Genomic DNA, 26,423 nt, shown 5'->3' with positions numbered 1-26,423 from the left:
GTCGAAAGCTCTTTGAGATTTGCTAAACTTGGTGACGTTAGTGGAATCATTGATGCCGCGGAATCATTTTTACTTTTGCAAGGGTTTTGGCCTTCCCGGCGTTGCTCTCTAACTTCCAAAGAGTCTGAGATATAAAGTGTGTTTAAGGCCGAAATGCGATTGTTGTTTAAGAACGTGTTCCTATATACCGGTAACCAGATATAGGCTACAATGCGGGTGACAATTGCAAAACAAATCGTTCGCAAAACTTTGCCATGTCGAAAGAATAGTTTAGTTGCAGGGCCTGTCATACTACGTGTTATCTGGGAGTTGAAAATTCTTTTTTAGGTGCAGTCATTTATATTTTTGTTTGCCTTGGTTAACCATCAAAGCGTAACATTTTACAGCATAGGCCTACAAACAATGAAAACACTTTTCGCTTCTTGTGGAAAACGTAATATAGCCTGGTTGTTATATTGGGCTCCAGGACTGTAAAATATCTCACCTTTGTTTTTGATGTCCGAAGATTTGCATGTTTCTCCAGTTTCGGCTTTATTCGCGTTTGACCAACCGCTTCCCATACTTTCTAAGCAAAACGTAAAGACTAGGTATTTTGTTGTCAGTGCTCTGATAATAAGCAGTTATGGTAACGCACGTGCTTGTATCATCAATCGCCACTTGAGCGATCAATACAGGCGATATGTTGCTACTTGAGTTTTTATAGAACTGTAGTTGATGAATTTTGAAACTAGCCCAAAGCCGAACCAACGTTTATGTGAGTTTTTGGACACTTACACAACCCTGTTTTGAAGCAGTTACTTTATCTTTATCTCATGGTCTGTAATTGACTTGGGAATGCTTCAAAGATGCCTTTCAAGGCGGTGTGGTTTTTCAGCAAGCCTTTTTCGAACCAAAATTGTGGCAACATCATCTCTCCGTAAATGCAATCATGCGTGTCGTAATCGCAAAGCGTATGTATCGAGTGAAGCGACGAAATCGGCTTTTGTTGTTTTGTTCCTTTGGGTTTGGATGTTGTTTTTGTGATGTTCCCATTGCCTTTTAAAGTGCACAGATATTAAATTAAACGTGACAGATATTAAATTAAACTTTATAGTTTGCCTTTATTTAGATCAGTAATTTAGCAAGTAAAGCGCTATTTGCCAAACCTGTTTACAAATTGAAAAAAGATTTTACCATTTGGGTTTGTTTTCGGCAATCAGCTACAGCTGCCAGGATCACATTTTTAGGCTCTTCACTTTTGCAGTGCTTGCTGTGCATTGTGGCCCACCTGGCCAGTGCAGATTTGTGCATTACATGATGCAGATAATTTATGCTAAAATACTTGAAGTCCACCCAGACCTCATTTACCACTGTACTGCTAACACATTTTAAAGAGGAGGAACACAAAAGACAAATATGCCAGGTTTGGTTGCTTTCAAAAGAAGGTGGGAGACTGGCAGCGATGATTTGGTTATTCCAAGTTTCATGATGGGAATGATACATTTAATATTGTAAGTTTTTTAGTTTATTTGTACATCTGCAGACAGCTTGTTTAATCTATATCAGTGGTTCTCAAACTCGGTTTTCGGGGCCGCATGCGGCTCCCAACTACTTATATTGCGGCTTGCACCAGACCTCAGAAAACCACCAAACATTGCTATTTTAGCTTTCAAAGTAATAATCTTTATTGATTTTCTCAAGGTTTCGTTTTTTTGCGGTTCCCTACACACTTAAAAAACTGCCATTTGGCCCCAACAATAAAAAAGTTTGAGTACCACTGATCTATATATATTAAGCCATGGAGATGGAAAAATATTTTATAATTTTATATAAAATGGGATAAATGACATGGTAGCAATGGAATTCCTAAAGTTTTTTTTAAACAATATATATGGTGTGTTTCTTGCCAGTTTAGATAAACTGTACTTTATGTGAAAGCATTTTGTTCTGTATTTGTTTGTTTCAGATTTATTGTGATTGCTGTTCATCTGATGACCAGTTCTGACCTTCAACGAGCAGAATTTAATGTTGAAGAAATGGAAATGCTCAATGCCAATGCATCAGACATAATTAAAGCCACTTGTGCAATAGAAATTCGAGATTTTTCATTTGGATATTTGGGATTACTTATAACTGCTGTGGTTGGTTTCTAAGCTGGACGTATAATTTCAACTTTAAATGTTTTATTTTTGTTTTGTGTTTAAAGCTGATAGAAATCGTAATTGTTGGATTCAGCATGCAAGGAACAATCATGAACCCACAGCCTAGAAAGCCTTTGCAATATGTGATTTATGTGAGATTAGGTAAGTTAAGTAGACATGCATTAAATTGTCCAAACTATTTGTAGTCAATTGTTGTATCTGGTAACAGCATTTGTTAAACAGTTTTTTTTGTGTTAATGTACATACAATTGCTTTTTCAGTTTTGGGCTTAGTTGAAGTGGCATACACTATATTTGTGGCAGTTAAACTCACTCAAACTTGGAAAGCTTGTGAGTCACTGAGGGAGTTGTATGATGTTCATGCTGGTAATAATGGTTTTGTTTTTTCATTGTTTGCATTTAATTCATGGTTTACATGATTTCCATTTAGTGTAAGAAACCTATATGTGACTCAGTGGCCTCAACTGCTATGTCCTAAAAACTCTTTTTGTAGTAACATTTAATGAACACTTTGAGATGTATATATCTTTGTTGTTTAGAAATGTATAAGAAAATGTATTTGCTGTTTTTAAAATGATGTGCAAAATGCTAGTGAATCTATGAGCACTGTTTGGTGTTCAAAACAGACATATAAATTCAAATTACATGTAACCCTGCCACCATGTTGAAAAATTGCAAAAGAACTGCAAATTTTTTTTCAATGTCTAAATAAATAATTCGATTTTTGTTCACTGTTGTTTAAATAGCACACATATGTTGTATTTGGACAAACTATTAGTCACAGAGGGGTTTGTTTAGAAATAAACTTGCCTCAGGCCAAATCGGTCCTATGGGCTTTTAGTCATCCAAAATAGCAGTCTGTTTTTTTTGTATTTAGCTATTGTTGGTGTGAATGCCGTTGTTATATTTATTGTCATTCTCACTGCCTTCTGCACCTTTGATTCTTCTGGCGGTTCATTTTACCGATTTGAAAAAGCTGTCAATGAGCGCTCTTCAAGTACTAACATAAACCACATGAGGTAGGATTAAGTTATTAAATCAATTTACTGCTTCCAATATATATAAACTTAAATGCAAAACTCCACCAATAATTCAATTACTTAGTCATATCAGCATTAAGATGTCAGATAATTTTTTTTTTTCAATGTTTGTAGCTGTGTATGTGGCATTTTATAAAAATAATTTATGATGTACTACAATGACGTACTTCCGAGAGTGTCCTCGACTGATATTAATTAAATAACCTTCATCGTGCTCTGTTCTTGATTGGTGGGAATTTTGTAATCAGAGTGCAAAAGTCCACTCTCAAAGGGTAATAGTAATTATGTACCGTCACAATTTTCTTTTTGGACCGAATTATTTAGCTAACTGATCAAAATTTCAATAACTGCAATAAACGCGATTGTTGCTGCATGTTGCCAATTGTTTAAACTCGTGATTTTTTAGATCTGAACTAAACCAGAAGAGGCAACAATTTTGGAAAGGGGCCTTTGCCAAATGTTTTTGTTGCCGCCTTGGCTCTTCGAATGCCAAGGTTGGTGATATGTGTTGTTTCAAAAGTTTACAAAAACAATATATATATAACACATGAATATCTTTTCTTCTTTTTGGTTTGCTACTTTGTTATCAAAATCAACCATGAGATTTTCAAATTATAACCACAATTGGAATAAAATTTGTCTGCTAGCTAATTATATAAATGCCCATGTCAATAAATAAGTTGATCATGCCTTTCATGCTCCATTGCTTTTGCTTTGTATGCATTGATATGACAATTTTTGTGGGTAAGTCATGTATGAGAAAAGGACACAATGAAATACTTACCATAGCATTAAAAAAAACTGGTACATAACTATTGTATTCTGGTTTGATATTGATATGGGGCATGCAGGGTAGCTGACAAATATTTTTCAATTGTGCTAAAGTTATGGAGGGTCATAACATGCATTTAACTATGTTGATTTGATTGAAAGTATTAAACTAAATCAATCAATGTAGATTTGTCAAAGCTGCATTGCTAAGTCACATTTTGGTCTCTGATTCTTACCACCAATCCAGTAGGTTTCCACAATCAACTTGACTTACCTGATTTCTTATTCGATTTAGGCAGCCCTTGATGATGTTGCTCGCATATTTGGTGACTTTTTCCGAAATCAGGACCTTGTTCCTTCAGACATTGTAGCTGGCTTTATTCTTCTGCGTCACAAACAACAACGCTCTCAAGAGGAAATACAAAAATCGGTGGGATTTCCTATGTGCCTCACATTGCAAACCCTAGTGAATATAAGCCAAGAGCCGAGAAAAAAATGTAGTGCAACAGCAAAAACATTTATTTATACTTTAAATTGTAAATTTTGTTTGTCAAAAGGTGTGCATGTCTTAACCAGTCTTGATATTCAATTTGATCATTGATATTTACAGGATGACAACCCAATCAAGGAATATATGTGTGGCCGGCCAATCACTGAAAATACCATATTTATGGATCATTCCAACCAGGTTTGTTACATCGAATCATTTTTCCCCAGACCTTGTATTTTGCCAATAAAAGTGTTCATTCAGTGTCAGTAATATCAAACTTGGATATTTCAGACTGAAGCCCATGAATTTAGTGTGATGACGTACTACTGCCAGTATGCTGTGGCATCTTACGGCCCTCTCATGTACATGTACTCGCACATGGCCTGTGGAGTCTGCTACCTCATGGAAGAATGCATGTATGACATGTTCCTGTAATATGATCATTATCAAATGCTACGATCTGCATGTGAAAATTTATTTTTTTGTAACTGAAAAGGTTGCTTACATTAATGAGTGCATGGATTTCCATGTCATGCATATGCATTATTAAAGAACTGAAATACATGTCATAGGGTCCATATATTAGTGTCAGTGGTTCTTACGTGCCACATCTATTTGACATGTCAACCTTGTCTTTTTTTGTCATAATCTTGTTGGACATGTCAGTCATTGCACTAAATGACATTTACAGTTTAAAGCCATATTCCTCACATGTTGCATGTAAAACACAATAAAAACCTGATGCATGGGCAGGTGTGGGGCTGATAGAACATCGTGCTGCCCTGCTACATCCAACCATCATAGGCCATTTGCTTCAGCCACTATACGAAAGGACACCTGCTGTGAATGGCGCACATCTGCAATCAGAAAAACCATGCTGGAGAACGGACTGAGGGGAGATGTTGATCTTGTGTATGTGTCATGGAACAATGATGTAAGTGCTTTATGATGAAGTGGCTTAAACTTAATTTGGTCACTGTTTGCAGTTGTAGTGTTTTATCCCAAGGTAACCAAATTCTATTTTTGAGGAGTAATTCTTCAGTATCAATCCATTTTAACTTGTTTTCTATGATCCAAAGTTTGCCAAAAAAATTTGGTTTCTAGCATTTTTCTGTTTTTTTAAAAAAAACACAACAGTTAAAAAAATGTGTTTATGCTTCAGCTATACAAGCAGCCATTCTTTGTTGCTGTTGATCACAAAATGAAATCCATTGTTGTGACTATCAGAGGAACTTTGAGTGACATCGATGCATTGACTGATATTGTGGCTACACCCATGCAAATACCAGAATGCGATTCTTCGTGGAAGGCACATAAGGTTTGAACACTCTTTTCTGAGCATTCCCATGCTAGTTAAATAAAATATCATGCCAGTACACTAAGAAACTTACCAATTTCAATTTTATGTGCTTCACTTCTGAAAAATGTTATTGATCAAAATCTGCAGTACGTCATAATGTTGTGAGCAAAAGTTCAAATGAAGTTGGCCGAATTATTTGTGGTAACAGTCTGGATGTACTCAGCCAGACATGAAGCAATAACATGAGATGCACCACTTTATGGCCAAACACAACACATTTCACCCCTGCACCCTGTATGAATGATGATTTATATTTAGGGTATTGTGCAAGGGGCAATCTATATCAGACAACAGTTACTTGAGGAGGAAATGATTTTGTCACAAGCTTTTGGCAGAGATTTATCACGGGGGACAAGGGATTACCAACTGGTGATCGTAGGTAAAGTTGCTGCAAAATTTATACCTTTCTCTAAATAAGGCAATTGTTCACACAAAACTTTGTATCGGCAGGTCATTCGCTTGGTGCTGGGGTTGCTGTCATTTTATCGATTTCACTCAAAAGGCGATATCCACACCTCATATGTTATGCATATTCACCACCTGGCGGCTTACTAAGGTGAGAAAGCAGGTTACTAGGCTGGGGTAATGAAGCAGATATTTTGCAATGTGGCACATACTTACGCGTTACTGAACTGGCTTAGTTCTCTTTTTTTATGAGGAGAAGTTTTTTCACACTCGATGGATAGATTTCAGAAGCTTGGTACTAAAACTATAACCCCTGATAATTACCAGCTTTGCAACATGTGAATTTTTGAAAGATGCTCCATAAAGATTAACATCATAGTATGCCAGGCCTATGTGTCTCCCAAGTATTCCCATATGGCAAGGCGCAGGCTAGAGGTGGGATTCAAACCCATGACTGGATCTTTCCAGGACTCACACTCACACAACTGAGCTACATAGGCTCAGTGGAGAAACTGCCAAAAGTTGAATCACAAGTACCATTGCCTGCCTTGTACAGGGTTCCCGCGGGTATGGAAAGCCTGGGAAGGTGATGGAATTTAAATTTGTATTTTTAAGGCCTGGAAAAGTTTTGAAAAAACCCAACTTTTGCAAAAGTCCTTGAAAAAGTATGGAATTTGGCGCCTGAAAATGCCAGATAGAGATAGGAATTTCAAATTACGTAACGTTTATATATTCGTTGCAAGTATGGTAAATTGGCTACATATACCAAAGTCTTTTTTCTAGTTTTACTATGGGAATTGCTCGATTTTTGTCGATTAAGGTTATGAAAATTCGGGGTTTTTTTCTTGAAAAATTTTGGAAAAGTCATGGAATTTATAAACAAAAATTGCGCGGGAACCCTGCTTGTATACTGCACATGTCAGCCTCATAGTAGGGGATCGCCAGTTCGAAAGTTTAACAAATTAGTGTTTTTTGCTACATAAACTGTTTGAAGCATTTTATGGCTGTTGTTTTTTAAGCATGTTTTATTTGTTTTCTATTCATGGCAGTTTGGCAGCCATGGAGGGTTCAAAGCACTACATAAATACTGCTGTCTTGGGAAAGGACATGATCACCAGGACAGGCATTGTGCAATTGGAAAGATTGAGAAATGAAATTACCTCCTTGCTAAAAGCTACATCTTTGCCCAAGGTACCATAAGTTAGCTTAGTTTTGTTGCACTTTTAAAATGCTGATAATTTGTTTTTCAGTATCGAGTAATATTGGGAAACCTTGTCCATACAACACAAAGCAGGCATAAGCTTTTGCAGCATGCTGTGGTAGGTTGATTTGATTTTGTTACCACTGCATTATGTGCAACATTTTTGTGGTTACGTGATAGGAGGTAGGCACATCAAGTTGACAGTTCGCTTACATACAGAATGTATTATCATTGGAATTTTTTACATTAAAGATAAATGTGTTGGAAAAAAACTTATTTTATGTATTTTTTAGCCAATGGAGGAAGAGAGGAATCTTGTGGATCATCCAGGAGACAATCTAACTGAATCCTGCTCTGACACCAGCTGTAGTGAGGATCTTTATCCTCCCGGGAAAATCATTCATATTGTGTACAGAAAACCAACCAAAGACCAAAACTTCTGCTCCAAGTAGCTACAGCATTTTTTTATTTTTATGAAAGCACCAAGCAAAAAAAACTGACAAAGTGAAAAATGTTAAAATTCATCTTTTTGTGAAGAAAAGTGTCAAAAAAATAGTATGTGCAACAGACAGCAAATATGACTTTGTTTTTTGAAATACAATCCTTTCATTCATTTTCCCAAGTTTTTGCCTCTAATATGTCATAGATATTTATACAGTAATACAATAATGTCCTTAATTGAATTTCTTTAATATGACCAATACAAATTAAAAGTTACTCCATTAGATCACTAAATATTTCAGTCAACCAAGTAAATTTTCATGATGGTAAAAATATGTTGTAGGCCTTCTGAAAGGAACAAATACTTTGCCATTGAATCAGACAACAGAAATGATTTCAATGAACTCCTAATTTCACATAAAATGGTTGTCCACCATTTTCCGAACGAATTGTTAAAGGCGATGAAAAAGGTAACTTTTATGCAACAGTTGCACATTTGTAGCTTGAACTTCTGACACAACCACTGCAAATCACTTACTTGGCATTTTTTTTTCAGGTTATCAAGCAATCCCAGATAGTTGCTGACTCTCGAAAATACACAGAGTCTGAAACATTGCCAGTTGGTGGGCTCACAAGAAATGGAAAAAGCAGAAGAAGTGACTTGGCTGAAAACCCAAAGGTGGTCACTTTGATCATTGTACCTAAATTTTCCACAAAATAAAACAAAATTCTACTTACATGTGTTGTCATAGGAACCCGTCATTGAGCAGCCCCCTGCTGCAAATATAGATCATGGTTTTGAGAATATACCTCTTCATCAAAGTCCAGAACAAAGGTATTTTAAAGGCAGTTATGAATGCCACTATTTGTGGTTTAATTGGCAATAACCCACAGATGTCAGATTTTGTGTTTTTGCTTCCTTGTAGACAAATATTAATGGAATAAAACAAGAAAAATCAAGTTTAATCATGTGCAAAATGTTTAAATGTACTACCTTTGTCTTGAAATTTATTTATGTGGCAAATTTGAATAACCTACAAGCTTAGGGAAAGTGTGTGTTATTTTTTAAGGGCTACAGTACCTGAAAATATTGGTGACGAACCGGTTGTGGCTCCTTTGGCCAGGATGGATTCATTTTCTGAGTCCGGTTCAAGTAAGCCATTGCTTTTGCCTTCAAGATATATGTGTAGTGATCATAACTTTTCAATGGTTGAACACAAAGTGTTACCAACAGGTTTCGGAGTGGAGTCACCAGCTGCAGGTTCTAGTTTGCTAGTCCCAAGCAAATCAGTGGACGTGATAGTAGAAGTTGATGAACAAGAAGTAAGGGACATTTCCTTTTACCAGATTTTGTATCAATTTAATTTTCTGTGTACTTACATCAGTGATTCTCAAACTGTGTGCCATGAGAGATTCCCAACTGTGCCACAAAATCTTTCCTATTTTAAAGTGCGAATGTTCTCTGGTGTTATTAAACTTCATAAAGAAATACAGTTGTGCATGAAAACATTTCAAAGCTCCTATTTTTGTTATTGCTAAGAACATGTCCTTACCCACCACAATAAAGTTGAAAATTAAGCTTTTTTGAACAACTTTTGTTATGTGTATCTGCGAAGTGTGCCGCGGAAGAAAATTTTAGTTCTTTAATGCGCCGCATGCTTCAAAAGTTTGAGAACCACTGACTTTTATCAATTTTAATCAGTGATTGAAAAAAATCAAACATTATGTGTGTTTACTTTAACAGGCAAATCACAATATCAACAATAGCAATGCAACTGGGATAGACTCACCACAAGTTCAAGGTAACAGTGCGACAGAAAAAATCTCAGCACACTGTTATAAAGAAATCTTATGATGCAAATGTCCTACTCACTATAACCATGTCCAATGCTTTTTCAACAGAAACTTTACCTGTTGGTCATAATGACAGACCTGCCCACAGCCAGTCAATGGTGCACCATTTCGGTGATTACATGGATGTGGTGCTCACTGAACCACAATCCTTTTCACAAAATGAAACAGCAGCAACATCAGAAAGTCGCTATTCTCGGTCGTTATCCATGCCTGCCCGCCCACCTGTGATTAGTGCGGAACCCTACTCGCTTGATCGAAATGTTGTGAGACGTGCCCAGTTTGAGCCCAACCTTATTCCCAAGCCACCAAGAACTCATTCCACAAAGAAGACTTCCAGACCTGATGAACTGCCAGTAAGAACAAAATAAATAAAGTGTTTTGTTTGGACATAAACACATGTAACATTATCTGTTTAGCCAATTTGCAGTGGATGGAACTGTGTGTGATATTTTTTTCTGTCTCTCTGTTTTAGCTGTCACGTGAATATGGGTCAGCTCCCTCATCTCGTATTACAACACCAATGACTCCATCCAGCCCAAAGTCATCAGAGATCAAGCAATAAGCAATCCACTTCAAATCAACAGCTTCCACTGGCAGTATTTCACTGTTGTTTGCCTGATTTTTCATTACACACAGAGACAAAATTTTGTTTTGCTGCATAACAAGAGTTTCATCTATTGGGAAAATGCAATCATTTGTTCAGTATTATGCATTTGTTGAACTTGTCTGTGTCTCCATGCTTTTGAACACTTCTGTACAGTTTATGTGTGGTGTATTTTTTTATTATTTCTGCGTGCAGATGCAAGTGCTTAATTAGCTTTTGACAGCTACAGTTCAAATCCTGTTGTGGTCTGGAACTGCCTCTGTTTGCTTCCTTAGTGTGCACTTGCGATTTTAAGGGGATTTTCAATCAGATAACAATGATATTGCATGTCTTTCCAACCTGAACTATACCAAATATTTTTGTATTTGCATGGATAAGTTTAGTAATATTTACTTGTAATGGTACTGAACTGGTAACATCATTAGCCCATAGCTTCCATTGTATCATGTACGAAACACTGTATGGTCCAAAAGTTTTTATCTTTTAAGTATCCTGTAAAAAGTTTCTGTAAGTTTTTGTCCATCCATTTTCCTGTCATTGTCTTGCAACTGGTGGTACGCATAATGTGTCTGTATGGTGTCACTGTGTACACAATCTTCACGTTCATAGAAGACTTTAAACTCCATAAACCACAACAATCTGATACACTTTTTATTTTTAAAACCTATTTCTACACCTAAGGCCTGTGCTTTATATTTTTACCCAAAGAAGTTAAAAGATGCACTTGAATACCATGCATATTTAACTAATGTTAGTCAGTACATTTAAATATCAGCTGCCCAGCAAGAGGCATAAATGCATGCATTTATGTTTGTTTTAAAATTGCTTGTTGTGTATAAGTCATAGATAATAAAATTGTTTAGATTGAAATAATAAGAATGCAGAAACCTGGTCAACCAATGAATAATTTTATGTCAAACCCTGTTCTTGTGTGCAGTTGCAAACTAAAGCTTACCAAATTACCATGTTTTATCTGGTCTTGCCACAATGCAAGACATAAATTATAATGTGTTTCCCATTGTATGGTTTTGCTTGCCAGTGCTTCAGTTCTCCCAGCACCTATTTCTTATGTGTTGTCGTGTAATTTTGCTTAAAACATGAACACAGCAGCTCGTTCGTTCACTAGTTTGCTTCTCTTTAGAAAAAAGAAAGGTTTTTGGTACTTCAATCAAATGAAATAGGTAGACTTAAAGCATTCAACCAATTTGTTATGCATGACCCTCTCAGGCATAAAATTGATGTAGGTCAATTTTTGAGTCATCAGTACACTGGTTGTAAAGAAGTTTATTGCAAAGTTTAAGTGCGCCAAAAAACAGCAAAAACAAAGAGAAAAACACTTACAACAGCCTGGATGTCCAACAGTGTCAGCTTAATATGGCACCACCTAACTTTTATGCCATAATGATTTAGTTGATTTGGGAAATAAATAGATGTCTGTGAATAACTTACATAACAATAAAACAGTTTTGAACAGTAAGGCTAAACACCATAGTGGAACATATAAACAAAACAACAAATAACATTAAGGCTGTACTGAAACAAAAAAGTTGGACTCGAATATGTTTATTGCTAGGGGTCATATAATATATCTGCATGAGAAACTGTTATATTCAAAAATGGTAAACTATTTGGGTATGGTTAAAGTTAACAATTAGTAAATTAATAATTTCTACAAGGAAAAGCAACTTGTGTAGCGAGCATAAGTTAGTGAAGAACAATGAGTAAAGCACATATTGATTGACGTAAACTTATTACTAAACAGAACTGTGTGTTATACCACTTGACTGCTGTAAAAAAAGTTGGCAAAGTAACAACTACACGCAAAGTACTGAGGGTGTAAAATAATCTCATTCACATGTCAAGTCTAAAACACCACAGAAAATGGAATCACTAGAAGTACACAAATGATATAAGTGAGTTTAAATGTATGGCTTGCTCTATAAAACTATTCAATAAAAGAGTGTGGAAAGTAAAACTAGACACGTGGAAGACAGAATGTTTAAACGTTTCATTACAGTGTAAAAATTGGCAATTAAAAGTTACACATTTTTCACCATATATGTGCTGAAACGCACGTCACAAAGCATGACCAAACATTGTCACACAACTCGTTACAAAAGCTGCCAAACCCAGTTAGGCATAATGCTATTTGATCTGTAATAAAGAAATGATTCATCATTGAATACTCATCACAGAAAACAGCAGATGGATTTCTTTTTGTCTTTTTTTTCTGTGGCGATTTGCGCTGCAGCTTCAAACACTTCCCTGATGCCTTCCTTTGTTTTTGCTGAACACTCTAGATACCGCTTTGCTCCAATGGTAGTTGCCATTCTTTGTCCTTGTTCTGAGCGTACTGGTTCCTGCTTGCTTTGTGCAAGTTCTTTGCGAATTTCATCATCATTTCTGCAAGCCATAAAGCTCAATATCAACATTTTTAACTTCAAAACGTTTGATATGATGATTAGTTACAAAAACATGAAATCAATTAGTGTCATTAGTTGTCAACCATACAAAATTGTTTTCATACCTCAAATCTTTTTTGTTTCCAATCAACAGGATGGGAACATTTGGACAGAAATGTTTGATCTCGGGCATCCATTTTTCTGAAATGTTTTCAAGGGAATCTGGGGAGTCAATAGAGAAACATACAAGAATGACATCAGTGTCTGGGTAGGAGAGTGGCCTCAAGCGGTCATAGTCTTCTTGACCAGCTGTATCCCACAATGCAAGCTCTACCTACAACAACATAGGGATAAAAAAGGTGTAAAACAAACTGTTTCTTTATTGTACAGACATAAATAATTAAAACCCACCTGCTTTCCATCAACTTCAATATCAGCAACATAGTTTTCAAAAACTGTGGGAACATACACCATTGGAAATTCATCTTTGGTAAACACAATCAGAAGGCATGTTTTTCCACATGCACCATCTCCTACAATTACTAACTTCTTTCGTATTGTTGCCATCTCAAATTACCAAATGTTTTGTTTTCAAAAGGTCTGTATCAAAAATATTGAAAATTTTTGTTTTCTATTTGCACTTGCAGCACACGAATATATTGTCAGCCTATCAATGTTGCATTAAAACACTCTGTCTCTTGTATACCTTCAATTGAAAAGTCCAGCAACTACAACCTGGTAAAGTTGGCAAAAATACACCTGCTGTAACCACGAACAGACCATAACAAACACACACGGACACAATCTTATATAGGCGGAAGCAATGCAGTCTAAAAATGTTAGCCAATCGCGTACAGCTTACGTCACGTTTAGGGCCGAGCTTGTAAAGAATGAATCATCCGGTTTAGCTTCGGGTGACGGTCAGCGATTCGAAAACAAAAGTTGCGCATCGGCATCGCAATAGTTTTAAAGTTTGTGTTATTATTGGATCTTACATGTGGTTATAAGATAATGGTTGTGAAGCTAGTACACTGTGGCTGCTGGAATATTTGTGTTTTCGACACAGATTTTTTCTGTTTGTCCAACATGTGTTAATAACTATGTTTCGCACAAGGCACACAAAACTTATCCACAAACAAGTATGAAAGTTTACTGAAACAAGTTGAAATTAACCGACGTGTGTTAACAAGGTTGTAGATTCCAATCCCATTTCGACCTCTGGTGTTCCTCTGAGCAAGAAACCTGGGCGATATTGCTCTAACCTAGAGAAAAATGGTTTAACGCCCGTGCGGGCTTGCAATGAAACTTTGACAACTGGATACTGGTATATGGACTCATTCCCATTCGAATGTGTTGTCACTTGCATTATGATATTCCAGATAAGTCTGTAACTTAGTTTATATATGCACACTTTGCACGGTTTTGAGCAATCTAAGCAAAAAAATACTGGCTCTGACTTTTACTTAGTTTATATCAGTGGTTCCCAACCTTTTTGTAGTCACGGACCCCTTTTATCAATTTTATAGGTCCGCGGACCCCCAACGCAATTTAGTCTTGTTATGTTTTTTTGTTTCCTGCATTCGTACGTTATTATACTTTCGCTTATCAGGGCAGAATTTCGATCAACCTTCACAGTCCCTCAATCTCAATAAAGTTCTGTACTGTAGCAGTCAATGCAACAGAGAGATAAATTTTCTGGTGTACAATACTTGAAACAAACCACAATAAGTTCTGTTGTTAATGTGTGTTGTGATGTCACAGGATTGTAAAAACGGTTTGGGAACTTAAAATATTGTACACTTGTTAATGCTACTCCAATTGTTTGCCTCCACGGACCCCTTGAAACCATCTCACGGACCCCCTTGAACACCAGGTTGGGAACCACTGGTTTATATAGTTTTGGGTATAATGTTCTTGGATAAACAGAACATGACGAAACATATTTTTGCCTCAAAATATGTGCTGATAATAACATTTTTTAGGTGATCTTGATACTTTTGTCAATGATTAGGTCAATCTTTATTAACTGAAATTATTAGAAAAATACAAAACTGATTTAACTTTTGAGTATACGTAAGAAACACGAATTTCGTTTAGCGGCGCTTTCAGAAATTTTTGATTTTGACACAAGCGCGTCGATGTGAACGCAATATTCGAAACTAAAATTGTTTTTACGTTCCTACTTTGAGATTAAAGCAGGACAATGACTTTTGATCCCACTCAGGATGTTATTCTTCGACCACTGTTGAAAGATCCAGGGTGTGATTTAACCGCTTACCGCGATCAACATTTCAAGGTTTGATCTTTTAATCTTGATTTCAAGGTCGAAAATAACTCATTGAGTTGTAGATATATACAAATATGTTTTAGAACGAAAATATATAAATATCTTTTCACAATCACACATATCTCAGTTGTTGTGTGTCAAGTGTCCTCTGTCCACAAACCCAGACATGAGAAAGATGTAAACAAGAAAAAATAATTTAGTTTCATATTTTTGTCATTGTATGAAATGAAACAATCCCCACAAACATTAGCACACATTTTTTCAGATTAAAATGTGGAATTATTTGTATAAATCAAAATTAAAGAAAAACATGTCATAATGTTAAACTGCATGATGATTTGGTTTTCAAATATTTTGTGGTGAAGATAGAGAATAATTTTAATCCTTTCGGGGCGCTAAACCAATTTTAAAGATTTTTCTATGTAGATGAGCCAAGTTTTTAGCATTTCAGCAGAAAATACATAAAAGGGGAACATATAAAGATAATTCATGCTTGTTGTATTATGGGTCTTCTTTCCTGGTCAACGGAAACCTGTAATCTTTTTGTTTTTTCTTTTCCCAGCAGTTTACCAACAGGCCCGTAAATGCAAAACTGTAAAAACAGCCATATTCTGTAGAGTTTCACACCTTGTTGGTTTGTACATGCAAGAACTTCAAGTTATTTTGTAACTTTTAGTTTGATCCATGTTTCACCCTGTTTTCCTCAAATAGATGTTTTATGTTTACTCCTCTTTTTGGTTTTAAAACATGCTATAATGCAAAAAAAATTAGAAAGGTCTTTTTTCCTTTTGGAAAAAATTAGCTGGGTCGACCCATTATTTGAGCTCACAGGTCTAAATTATGTGTTGAAATACTGTACAACTAAGATGTGCCGCAGAACTAGACACTGTGCAATATAAGCCATGTCTCAAAACCTGTTGCTATACAACATGAGGCATGGAACAGCAGTGAAAACCTTGACCTTAACCAGAAACACATGACAATGTTTTTGTTATTTGAAATTTAGCTGTATGTCTGTACATTAGTTAGTCATAACGCTGAAAAAGAATAATACCAGTGGTTCTCAAATGGGTGCCACTTGGAATTTCGGAGGAAAAGCAACCATTAACGTTAGTTTAGATGGGATTTTCTTCAGTGTCCAAGGACAACCCAATTAACTATATTTATTAATATAATTAAAGGGTTTGGTTCATGTTGTTTCAACACAGCAATCCCATTTACCTTGTCTTTTATGCTGTAAACAGCAAGGCTGATGGGCCCACCAGATCTGTGGTTTAATGAATTTCTGAAATCCAGGAACCCAGCCTGAAAACCAAATTAAGGGTGACCATACTCACAAAAATGAACAAATGCTAATAAAAAGATTAAAATACCAACAAATGCAACTCATTTTATTGCCAAAACATTTTTTGCATTTAAGTGTTATTACAATATTCTTTTTTATTTTTGTGGTGGTGTTTGAATACAAAAGCTTGTAAATTGAAAATGGAGCATATTGCATTAAGTATTATGTGATTAGAATTTTTAGTTCGTTGTGATTTTAGTTGTGTTTTTAAAATTGTCAAGAAATTTTAAAACAACAACAATACTTTTTAGGGAAGTCGTAATGACCAGGAAAATCTTCTACGCAACTCAAACACACTTTATGTTGGAAATTTGTCATATTACACCACTGAGGAACAAATACATGAATTGTTTTCAAAATGTGGAGATCTAAAACGTTTAGTTATGGGACTTGACAAATTCAAGAAGACTCCATGTGGATTTTGCTTTGTTGAGTGAGTGTTGAATTCTGTTTTAATGTTGTTTCTTTTATGTTTCAAAATATCAAGTGTTACTTGTAACTATCATTTAGGTACATGGAACGTTCATCAGCAGAGGATGCAATGCGTTATATTAATGGAACACGTCTTGATGACAGGGTTGTAAGAACTGATTGGGATGCTGGGTTTAAAGAAGGGAGGCAATATGGCAGGGGTAAACGTGGTGGACAGGTGGGTACTAAATTTGTGTTCCTGATTTCTTCAACTGTTTGCACAACAGAAAAGTACATAGTTTTCCTTGGGGCCGGTTACAACATATTTTACTGTCTAGGTCAGGGATGAATACAGGATGGACTTTGACCCAGGTAGAGGTGGGTTTGGGGCCCGAGCCCAGTTAAAATCGGAGAAACAAACAACTGGACCTGCGGCAGAAAAAGAAGAGACAGAAACGTGACGAAGCATGTTGTTCAAGATATGGGATATCGTTGATACATCCCTTTTTTATTTTTTGCAAATTTTCTCTCCAACACAACAGGAATGTGCCTAACTTCTTTTTTGACTTACTAATTAGTCCCAAAAGACAGGTAGTCTTGGTCCTGCTCTTGTTTTCACAGCCAAAGTTTCTACCTTAAACAATGTGAATGCATCTGGCATGCATTACTGCAACAAATGTTGTATTCTTTCTTTCATCCTTTTTGTCAGTTATTGTTTTCACTCTGGAATGGATTAAAGTAGTGGCTACAAAATCAATACCATTCAATTAGGCATACGGTTTTATGATTTGCTGCTTGTACTCAGTTTTCAATTGCAGATCATTTGCATTTTTCCCTTGCTAAATGCTCCATACCCAACGTTTGATTTGACCGGTGCCGATTTTAGGGGCGTTCTTAAACTTATCACATATTGGGTAATCAAATATGGTATCATTTGATTTTTGCTGAGTGTTCTGCAACACTCTAGTCGCGTGCTATGTTGGCTGGTATGTTACTCCTCACCATGTACTTGCATATTGATCACGAAGTTGATTGGTTACAGCGGAAGGAAGGAGTGGGGGGACTGACTGACAGCGGTCGAGTGTCGGGCCAAACTATTCACAGTCTATTATGCTACAAATTCGAAAGTGCTCCAGTCAAGTGCGTCGGCTCAGTCCTCATTATGATACGACAACGGGCATTATGTGCGAGCAATCAGTGCGCGAACAAGTTGCCGTTTTGCTGTCGGAATACACTTTCGTTTGTCGGCGAAAACACTTGAAAGTTTCGTGTTGCTACATAAACACGAATTTGTTGTATGTTGCAAGTTGTTACAATGCCGAAGGCCAATTTCAGGAAAATTTAACTCGGCTTTGTAAGAAATACGAATTTTAAGGTTGCTGGTCAGTCGCTCTATCAGTTGTGTTGTAACCAATGTTGTTGTTTGGAATCTAATGTGGTACACATTTCAGTCTAGAAGCAGTAAGCTCTATTTACAAGAGGTCAAAAACAATTTTGTTCATGTCGCTGAGCTTGTCGCATGATAACCAACTTCGTCCCCAGCGACGACTTGGTTTGTTGCGCAATTCTTATCCTGATCACGTTATTGGATCCTCACGAAATGTGCATGATGTCCGACAGTGCTGCAGTGCCTTTGCTCGAAATCTGAGGTCTTCACCCGAAAGTGAGTGTAATTGTCCTAATATCCTATTAAACGAATAGCCTATGTGTGCAAGGGCCAGATTTTGACACGAACAATTGGCGTGGTAAACAGTCCACACGGAGAAATAAGTTAATATTTTTTTGCTTGAGTAGTGCAACTAAATTAAATAATGAGAAGTCTTAAATGAATTTAGCAAATACTCGTTCACGCCGGTCACCAACACAGCGCACTCGGCTGGAGCAACGGGCGCTGTTAGTTTGCAAAGAAAAGCTGGAAAAACTTCGTTGCATTAGGAACGACAATGCTCAAATGATGGTTAACAAGGTGGGTGGACCAAATCCAAGATAGTCACACATGGCATCTTCAAACTTTGTTATGGTAATTTATTTAAACACGCACTTCGTTTACGCGAAATTTTCACCCTGCGCACATCACTAGCGCCAACGGAGTTTAGTAGATAAGTGCTACCACTCTTACAACTTAGTGGTTTAGTTTAAACAAAAAAGAGAAGGCTTCTGACGTTCAAAACAGCTTTGCTGTAATGAACTGTTGAACTTGTGCTCAATTGGTTAAAAACGTGGCACTACAGACCAATGGAAGAAATCCCGCCCCTTTAACCTATGTTTGATGAGAAAGCATTTTAGGGTAGCCTACGTGTTGTCATCAATTCTTGATTTTTGTTTGGTATCATTTCCCTGCGGCGTCAATACTAATTGGCCTATGAAGAAATAATGAAAGCAACGTTTTATATCTTTGCAATTTGAAGTCCCTAAGCAGTGATTATAATTTGCCCTGCCCAATACTCTGATTGCCAAAATCTAAAACAATGGTCGCAATTGAGCAACTGTTCGAAGTTTAAAGAAACCGTCAATAGCAGCACATTGTCTGTGTCTTTTACTTGCCCATGCACCAGAAAGAAACCAACCATAAAAACCCTGCCAAATATGGAAAGTAAAACAGTCAATCTTATGAGCCTTTTAATATAGACCTTGGCGTGCATAAGCTAAATTTGCCCAGCTTGTTTAATCATACCTTAACAAATGCTACAATTATCAGAACTTTGAAGGCGAAGAAGATAAGTCACTACTTTCGTCAATATCATTACATCACGTGACTCATCCAGCGTACAGATTACCTTCAAAGCCCGCTACTGCTCCCCCTCTTGGAGGAATGCCCTCGCCTTTCTATGGGACTCTCGCATACAAAATATACGAGGATGACGCCTTTGCACCACCAACGAACGAAAAACGCCTGCTTGGAAGACCACGTAGTCTGCCTGGCAGAGAGTTTTCTTTCCGAACAGACGAAATGGGTTCAAGCGATTTTGTGGCTTATCGTCCCAACGAAGTTAAACGTTGCTATGAACTTGCTTCAGACACAGCGAACCAGCTTTTTCCAGCTGAACGAAGGCCTTGGCGTGTGTCAGGTTAGTTATTACCACCTTTGTGCGCTTGAAACTTTCACCTACAGGCAACGCGTAAAACATGCAAGCTTACGAGTATTGCTCTTCGTCGAAACGTCGATAATAACACTGCTGAAAGAGCAATACTCGTTGATACATTACGCCTGGCAGCAATAGCTTATTTAATTTATGCAAACTTACGTTTACTGGTAAACTGTTAGGTCAGAGGAACACTGGCGCTCGTTCCAGGATCCAGTCAGAACCGGTTCCTCCGAATACCAGCCCTCCAATGAGCCGGACCTTTCGCAGCGGATCGGCTCCTACTCTGTTTTTTTCTGGAGCTACCAGGAGTCGAAAATTAACCGTAAGTCCCCCGAAACAGGGAACAGTGCCCAACACACCTCGCATGAAACGGCAAGTAGGTTCACGAGTGCCTCAACGTCGATGCAACCCACAAATTCGGGCTGACCGCCCGCGCACGCCACCTAGTGTTACGACCCGCGTGTCGACATCCCGTGCCGGCAGCAGAGGATGGGTCACATTCGATGAAGGGCCTTTGGGTGTTGTGGGTGAACATTTTGAGCCATGCAAGACGAGACCGAATACTTCAAAATTTCATCGACCCCCAACAGACACTAAAGTTTCCAAGCCGACTCCTGCGGTACGGGAGATAACTGTTGTACCTAGTGACAGTTATCAGGCGGAGAAAGAATCTCAAAATGACTGCCGCGGTTCAGCGTTGAACCAGTGCCATTGTAAATCCGTACGCTTTAGTTGTTCTGAAAATACCGTGTATGAGTACCAAACCAGTGATCCAATTGCGGTGTAGTAATGATTCTGTACATTTATTGTTTTTGTTTTTCATTTAACTTCATGTGAATTTGCATTTTGCTTGACCAACTTGATTAAATGGCTATTAAAAAAATCAATTGTTGGGCGAATCAGTCTATTTGCTGACATATCACACCATAATAGTAAATAACATCACACTGAAGTTCTGCATCTAAGGTATCACAAAAGGTTATTTGGTCATCCTTTTATGCGGTTCGTGGGCAAATTCGCTTCATGTTTGTCGAAATTATCGTCTGTAACCAGTTACTGATGGACCATGGACAATTGGGCGGGGCGTCGTGGGGACAAATGCAATAAAGTTTGACGGATGAAAGGTCGAACAGCGGGGCGCCTAAAAAGCCTTTGTTTACGCAGAAGGTCGCAAAACCGCAGCTCTCTTAGTTCCAGATGTTTGACTCAAGGAGATAATCGTTTCAAAAATGCAAGATGAGTTTTGGTATCGTTATGTCTTTACCGACATGCAATAGTGTAACATTAAGTTGAATTGCCATGCAAAGTTGAGCAAAATTGCTGGGGATGTAGAATTTCAATCAGTTTTACGGATAGTAGATGTACATATGGTAAGGCTGTCGTCTGTGCTAGGAAAAGAAAAAAAAACTCTGCTAGATAAACGATAAGACTCGTTGATCATATGATTTTATGCTATTGTCCTTTAAGTGTAAAGTAAATAATGTATTAAGACTTCGTTTGTAATCTGCGTAAAATTTGGTAGCCGACATAGTTGGAATGCATATGAACGCCGAAGAACAAGGACCGTGGATTTGTTCCTTTTATGTATTGCTTATAGCTGCAAACATGCAGTTTGTTGAAACTGCTCCATGCAAAGACTGTAAGTGCTTTATTAACGGCGACGCGGCTTTTTGCAATGGAGGAAATCTAACGGAAATACCAAAACAACTTGATGACCTGATACTCCGAGTTATTGATCTCAGCGACAACACCATTGCTTCACTGGCACACGATAGTGAACTCATGTAAAAATTCTTACAATCATAAAATCAACTTAATAATTTAGCTTTCAATTATGTAACCATTGGTCGAACAGTTGTAAACAGCTTGTAAAAAAATATACAAAAAATGCATGCTAGATTCTGAAATCTGTGAAAAGTTATTTAAATCATCGGTCCTAATATAAGTTGGTTATCATTAATTCCGACGAAGTAAATTTGGCACAAACCACTTTTGCGGACCGGTAAATAGAATATTCCCAATTGCAAGATTATTTTACAAAGCTGCACTGTTTAGGGAGTCGCGATTCTCTCTTCAGCAATTGACTTTGCGGAACAACCTAATTTCCAATTTCCCTCCCAAGCTGCTCACCGGAATGTCGTCACTCAACGAATTCGACATATCCTGGAACTTGTTTGGGGGAAATTTAACAGCACGACACTTTGTTGATACAAAAAAGCTTGATTACCTCTCATTGGCTCACAACGAGATCACGTGCATTCAGGTTTGATCCAATTAAAATGTAATCTGCAAGTTGCAATGCTAATGTAGCCTATTATGTACCAACTTAGGACAAAACGTTTGCTTCACTAAAGAAACTTACGGAACTTGACGTCAGCTACAACCGCCTGACGTCACAATGCTTGCCACGTGACACAATCTGTGACCTCGAAAACTTGATTGTGCTACGTGTTTCCAATAACGATCTTCGACAGCTTTTCATGGGTATATTGATATAATATATATTTGCATGTCTTGAAATGCAAAAATTCAGAAATTCAATTTACATAATTGTAACAGGCTCTTGGATTTCTAACGACCAGGAAACAGGCTACTTTTCGTGTCTTCGGCGTTTAACAAATATTCAAGCTTCGAACTGTGGGATTGAAACCGTTTCGAGATACGCGTTTCGAAATTTGATTCACTTGACCAGCCTTGACTTGTCCGACAATTACATTCGATCGTGGGCTCCAGAAACATTGCAGAGCTCAACATCGTTGGTTTATCTTGATTTGGGCAACAATTATCTTCGTACCTTGCCGTCAGACTTTGTAAAAAGTAAGTGTTAAAAAAGCCGAGCATCGCTTGTCAGGTTGGTTTTGGAAGTCAAAATGTTATATGTTTGTTACACCAGGTTGTCCTAGCCTAAGCCATTTGAGTTTACGGAACAACGAGCTTCGAACAGTGGACTATCAATGGTTGAGCAAAAACACGGTGAGCATATTTAAACTTTTCATGACAAGCCAATCTTGCATTACATTACTTATGTAATCTTTAAATTACTTCAATGGCACCAAGGATTTTTTTTGCATTGCAGGAGAATGGTGTAGACGATTTAGAAAGTGCCATCATTATCGTTGAAGAATATCTGAAACAAGCGCAACCGACTCGCCATTTTACCGCCAAACCGCCAGGTGGAGCTGCGGAGCAAATTTGGATCGATTGGAGCGGTAACCCGTGGCTGTGCGGCTGCCAAATGCTCCCGTTCATTGCTTGGCTCGCCGGTGAGGGATCTTGGCTTACGGATGTCGATGGTTACCATGATGTTATATGTTATGATCCGGCTCAACATCGCGGCAGCGCTCTGCTGGATTTGTACGTCACTGGAATGATTGACGTCACTACTGTGCGCATGCTTATCGACCAATGTGTGGCCTCCGTTACGTCCAAGCCGGTGCAATTATCTACCACACCCCACTTCGAGCTCACCACAATGCCAGAAGTAGGCAAAACTGGCAAGGAATTAACAACTGACGCACCTATTCCTTCTCTATGGAATTTTACAGAGCAAGGAGCTACAACTATGGTTTCGCCATTTAGGGAGAAAACGCAAACCAATGCAACAGGAAACTTACTCACTTTGCCACAAATGACATCGACTGTCAGTCAAGTGTCAACTGCTGAAGAAGGCGAACACGCGCGGGGGTCTGACCGCGATGTAACTACCACCACCAGCGGTGTTAACGTGTCAAAAATGTTTACTTATCACACGACCCCCTCAAAGTCACAAGCAAAGTTACCACATACATCGAAAATTGTTCAAGCCATTACCGCTACCGTTCAGAACGATGTAGAAACTACCACTACCAATTACACAGCACCCCCCACATTCGCTGCTCAGATAAAGACCTCCACCATAACACCTCCTTGGACAAAAACACGTGATATTTTTCAAAATGAATCTCAAAGTGCCAATAAGACTATGTTGCACCGCGTTGACAAGCAGGAGAAGCCGAAAACATCGTATGTTACAATCGTGGTGCTCTGTGTTGTCGCTGACATTGTCATGTCCTTTGGCCTCTTTCTGCTGATAAGAAAGTGGTGCACTCAAAAGAATAAGCCTCAGCGATGGGCTACAGTCGTTCCAATTTCATCACTTCCAACCCATTCGTCTTCTCCCAACGACATGGTTTTGACCCCGGTTCAAACGTAACAGCAAAATGTAAAGTCGCGTGTCAATATGTTGAAGTACATTGTTGATTTGACGCTAGGAGGCAGCATAGTGTAATCTGGTGGTGTAGTGTTGTTCTGTTGCCCAAAGGCGGCCAACTTACCACATGCTAAAAACATGTTTGATTTTTCGTATTGCATACATGATCTGAAAACCATAAAAAGTTTAATATTGGCATTACCACAGGACATTTGTTGTTGAGCTCATTTTTAAACCGTTGCTATGAAATGAGGTTTCTGTTGACAATGCTGCGTTTTCACAACATGACTAAAACGATGCTCTTTGTTTGTGACTACTGTCCTGTAATGACAAATGTCCCAATAGCCTCTAGTGGCGACAATACCGCCGATGTGTGTGACTCCGAGCTAAGAGCGTATAGTGCTTTTAAAGCATGAGTAAAAAGCAAACAAGCTCTTGATGCAACGAGCTTGTAATTGAGCTTAGTTATCTGCAGGCAGTTTGCCTTTAAGGGCGTGGCCCTACTACCATGTGTGAACAGCACTTAAACCGGCAAGCGATAATAACTGTCGCTACACATGATAACAGCCACGCACTCAATGAACTACCGAATGGGACGTCGTGAAACGCCAAACAGCTCGGTCTCGGGTTAAGTGACGGACATCGATTACCGCCACCCGCAGTCTTAACAAACTCATTTTATCGCTTACGGGCATTTACTCTAAGAAGTTAAGTAATAAACAGCGGAGGATGAATAATGATCGAAAACACATTACGCGTTGTGCGAAATTGATTTGACCGCGTGAACCAGTTTAACAGGTTAACCATTAAGGTACAAGGTACAAAACGATCAAGTATCTTACTCTCACGCGAGTTATTTAAAAAACAAACTAGCCCTGATTCTCGCGTATACCAACAATGATCGAGAACGTTCCTTTGTTCGATTTCCAGGTACAGTGTAGTAAAGTTGACACAGTTGCGTAACATTCCGTTGCGATCATCCGTAACTCGGCGCCATCCATTAGAACAAACACAGTTGATGGTGCAACTCCCTCACCGGTGGGGAAATCACCCATAATATTCCACTGAAACCAGAATTGGGGTTTTACGGAAATTACCCATACTTCTCCACAGGAACTACTGTGAAAGAGCTGCGTTGATGTTGAAACGATAAACGCAAAGTATTGTTAACCTAACAACCAAAACCGACTCCAAGTGCAGGGAGTTTTGTGCAAATGCAGTTCGTAGTAACCCGCTGACCTACTTAGTCGCGAGTTCAGGATTGCGCAAGTTTTCCCGCCAAAGGGTATCACGTGACGATTTTGGCGGGAACATGGCGCAATGTTGCTCGGGAAGGCGTCGGGTTTCGAAAAGATAACAGTTTTCCAGATAAACTTGCGGGAATCGACCGTTTTGCAAACTCATCGTAATCTATATTGTGGACTTTGCTAGTGAAGCGTAGCGAAAGGCCCAAGAGACATTGTAGGCGCTTTGTATGAAAATTTTAAGACAATGTAATAACTGGTTTCGTGAATTTCGCTTGTGGCATCGTTTACAAGACAAAACAAACAAAAAGCGTGTGACTTTGTTGTTAAAGTAAAACATGATTGTGCTAGATTGGTACTTGATTTTTAAACCTCTTTTGTAAAAATGCCACAATTTCATAAAGATTTTGTATATTTACAAATATTAATTTAAATGCATATCATAAGTAGACAGTTTGTATGTTTAAACGTTCGTCGTTAGCTTTTCCGAAACTATTGCCGCAACGGCAAATGCTGCAAGGTGACCTTTGCAAGTGATGCGGAAAAACACAGTAAGGTCGAAACACAAATAGTCGAACGAAAATCGAATGAGTCATGTCGCCGTCTAAAATAAGTCGCGCAAGGACACCCCGCACTTGGCAAAACCCGAACCCTTTCCAGTGCATTTTTAACGTAATAAACCTTTACGATACAATACATTAGGACGCGAACGAGACAATCTTTCGAAATTGCAACATTTTCCGTTGACACATATAGTTAAGTTGCGTTTCTATTGTTGAAGTCTGGTGCAATTTCTCGTGACAAAAAAATCTCATGGCAATAAAAGAATGAATTCGGGCGATTTGCGGTCAATAGTTACAAAAGTGAGCATTGCCCTGGAGCAGTTTTTGGACTTGTAATCTAATGATTTAGCAAGCTGATGCAGCCTTGAATAAGATCGATAGTCGATTGGGAAGTAAGTTGTTTCTCTTGCTTGTTTCTGCAGGTGGCCGACAGCCATTATTGTGGTTCCGATGGAGGCCTTGGTGCACTTATGTCAGCAGAATTTGTTAGGTATTGCTGAAGTGCGCACGTGCTGAGGTCAGCTCAAATCTGACCTTAGCCATTGTCAGGTGACCTTCACAGGTTGGCTGCGGTTTTGGGCACATGCCCG

General features: G+C 38.1%; 5 protein-coding genes across 5 annotated transcripts; 4 read left to right on the top strand and 1 right to left on the bottom strand.

Annotated features, from left to right (window-relative positions):
• Positions 1–158: 158 nt before the first annotated feature.
• On the top strand, positions 159–11,422 carry LOC145237115 (diacylglycerol lipase-alpha-like). The gene is made up of 24 exons (XM_080099868.1): positions 159–1,490; positions 1,946–2,120; positions 2,186–2,282; positions 2,402–2,506; positions 3,018–3,159; positions 3,587–3,674; positions 4,247–4,381; positions 4,562–4,639; positions 4,733–4,857; positions 5,195–5,375; positions 5,604–5,759; positions 6,060–6,180; positions 6,252–6,357; positions 7,256–7,397; positions 7,457–7,525; positions 7,701–7,855; positions 8,192–8,318; positions 8,405–8,527; positions 8,601–8,683; positions 8,919–9,001; positions 9,083–9,171; positions 9,593–9,650; positions 9,751–10,055; positions 10,175–11,422. The coding sequence occupies exons 1-24, from the start codon at positions 1,396–1,398 to the stop codon at positions 10,262–10,264; spliced, it is 2,928 nt and encodes a 975-aa protein (XP_079955994.1). The 5' UTR covers positions 159–1,395; the 3' UTR covers positions 10,265–11,422.
• A 148-nt stretch (positions 11,423–11,570) lies between these two features.
• Positions 11,571–13,491, bottom strand: LOC145237118 (ras-like GTP-binding protein rhoA). Its single transcript, XM_080099873.1, has 4 exons — positions 13,415–13,491; positions 13,120–13,308; positions 12,834–13,042; positions 11,571–12,709 (listed from the first exon to the last, which is right to left on the bottom strand). The coding sequence occupies exons 2-4, from the start codon at positions 13,273–13,275 to the stop codon at positions 12,496–12,498; spliced, it is 579 nt and encodes a 192-aa protein (XP_079955999.1). The 5' UTR covers positions 13,276–13,308; positions 13,415–13,491; the 3' UTR covers positions 11,571–12,495.
• A 1,327-nt stretch (positions 13,492–14,818) lies between these two features.
• Positions 14,819–17,530, top strand: LOC145238305 (nuclear cap-binding protein subunit 2-like). Its single transcript, XM_080101434.1, has 4 exons — positions 14,819–15,004; positions 16,592–16,773; positions 16,851–16,989; positions 17,090–17,530. The coding sequence occupies exons 1-4, from the start codon at positions 14,912–14,914 to the stop codon at positions 17,210–17,212; spliced, it is 537 nt and encodes a 178-aa protein (XP_079957560.1). The 5' UTR covers positions 14,819–14,911; the 3' UTR covers positions 17,213–17,530.
• A 539-nt stretch (positions 17,531–18,069) lies between these two features.
• On the top strand, positions 18,070–20,736 carry LOC145238304 (uncharacterized). Its single transcript, XM_080101433.1, has 4 exons — positions 18,070–18,414; positions 18,587–18,717; positions 19,450–19,819; positions 20,017–20,736. The coding sequence occupies exons 1-4, from the start codon at positions 18,252–18,254 to the stop codon at positions 20,622–20,624; spliced, it is 1,272 nt and encodes a 423-aa protein (XP_079957559.1). The 5' UTR covers positions 18,070–18,251; the 3' UTR covers positions 20,625–20,736.
• Positions 20,737–20,811: 75 nt separating this feature from the next.
• On the top strand, positions 20,812–24,328 carry LOC145238303 (uncharacterized). Its single transcript, XM_080101432.1, has 6 exons — positions 20,812–21,621; positions 21,893–22,100; positions 22,168–22,321; positions 22,397–22,654; positions 22,731–22,810; positions 22,914–24,328. Exons 1-6 carry the CDS (start codon positions 21,374–21,376, stop codon positions 24,027–24,029), a joined length of 2,064 nt encoding a protein of 687 aa, XP_079957558.1. The 5' UTR covers positions 20,812–21,373; the 3' UTR covers positions 24,030–24,328.
• Positions 24,329–26,423: the final 2,095 nt, after the last annotated feature.

Source organism: Phallusia mammillata, chromosome 7 (assembly GCF_965637545.1).
Source record: "Phallusia mammillata chromosome 7, kaPhaMamm4.hap1.1, whole genome shotgun sequence".
NCBI lineage: Eukaryota > Metazoa > Chordata > Ascidiacea > Phlebobranchia > Ascidiidae > Phallusia > Phallusia mammillata.
The sequence above is the reverse complement of the archived record's forward strand: the minus strand, read 5'-3'. Positions and strand labels throughout refer to the sequence as shown.

Excerpts from the sequence above, each read along its gene's own strand:
- LOC145237115 (XM_080099868.1), top strand. The coding sequence starts at position 1,396 with ATGCCAGGTTTGGTTGCTTTCAAAAGAAGGTGGGAGACTGGCAGCGAT. Across the intron at positions 6,181-6,251 it reads TTACCAACTGGTGATCGTAG|GTCATTCGCTTGGTGCTGGG; the intron begins GTAAAGTTGCTG and ends TTGTATCGGCAG. Across the intron at positions 9,172-9,592 it reads TAGAAGTTGATGAACAAGAA|GCAAATCACAATATCAACAA; the intron begins GTAAGGGACATT and ends TTACTTTAACAG.
- LOC145238303 (XM_080101432.1), top strand. The coding sequence starts at position 21,374 with ATGCATATGAACGCCGAAGAACAAGGACCGTGGATTTGTTCCTTTTAT. Across the intron at positions 22,655-22,730 it reads GCCGTCAGACTTTGTAAAAA|GTTGTCCTAGCCTAAGCCAT; the intron begins GTAAGTGTTAAA and ends TTGTTACACCAG. Across the intron at positions 22,811-22,913 it reads AATGGTTGAGCAAAAACACG|GAGAATGGTGTAGACGATTT; the intron begins GTGAGCATATTT and ends TTTGCATTGCAG.
- LOC145238304 (XM_080101433.1), top strand. The coding sequence starts at position 18,252 with ATGTCGCTGAGCTTGTCGCATGATAACCAACTTCGTCCCCAGCGACGA. Across the intron at positions 18,415-18,586 it reads TCTGAGGTCTTCACCCGAAA|CAAATACTCGTTCACGCCGG; the intron begins GTGAGTGTAATT and ends AAATGAATTTAG. Across the intron at positions 18,718-19,449 it reads CTCAAATGATGGTTAACAAG|AACTTTGAAGGCGAAGAAGA; the intron begins GTGGGTGGACCA and ends TACAATTATCAG.
- LOC145238305 (XM_080101434.1), top strand. The coding sequence starts at position 14,912 with ATGACTTTTGATCCCACTCAGGATGTTATTCTTCGACCACTGTTGAAA. Across the intron at positions 15,005-16,591 it reads ACCGCGATCAACATTTCAAG|GGAAGTCGTAATGACCAGGA; the intron begins GTTTGATCTTTT and ends AATACTTTTTAG. Across the intron at positions 16,774-16,850 it reads TGTGGATTTTGCTTTGTTGA|GTACATGGAACGTTCATCAG; the intron begins GTGAGTGTTGAA and ends ACTATCATTTAG.
- LOC145237118 (XM_080099873.1), bottom strand. The coding sequence starts at position 13,275 with ATGGCAACAATACGAAAGAAGTTAGTAATTGTAGGAGATGGTGCATGT. Across the intron at positions 13,043-13,119 it reads TTGAAGTTGATGGAAAGCAG|GTAGAGCTTGCATTGTGGGA; the intron begins GTGGGTTTTAAT and ends ATGTTGTTGTAG. Across the intron at positions 12,710-12,833 it reads GGAAACAAAAAAGATTTGAG|AAATGATGATGAAATTCGCA; the intron begins GTATGAAAACAA and ends TATGGCTTGCAG.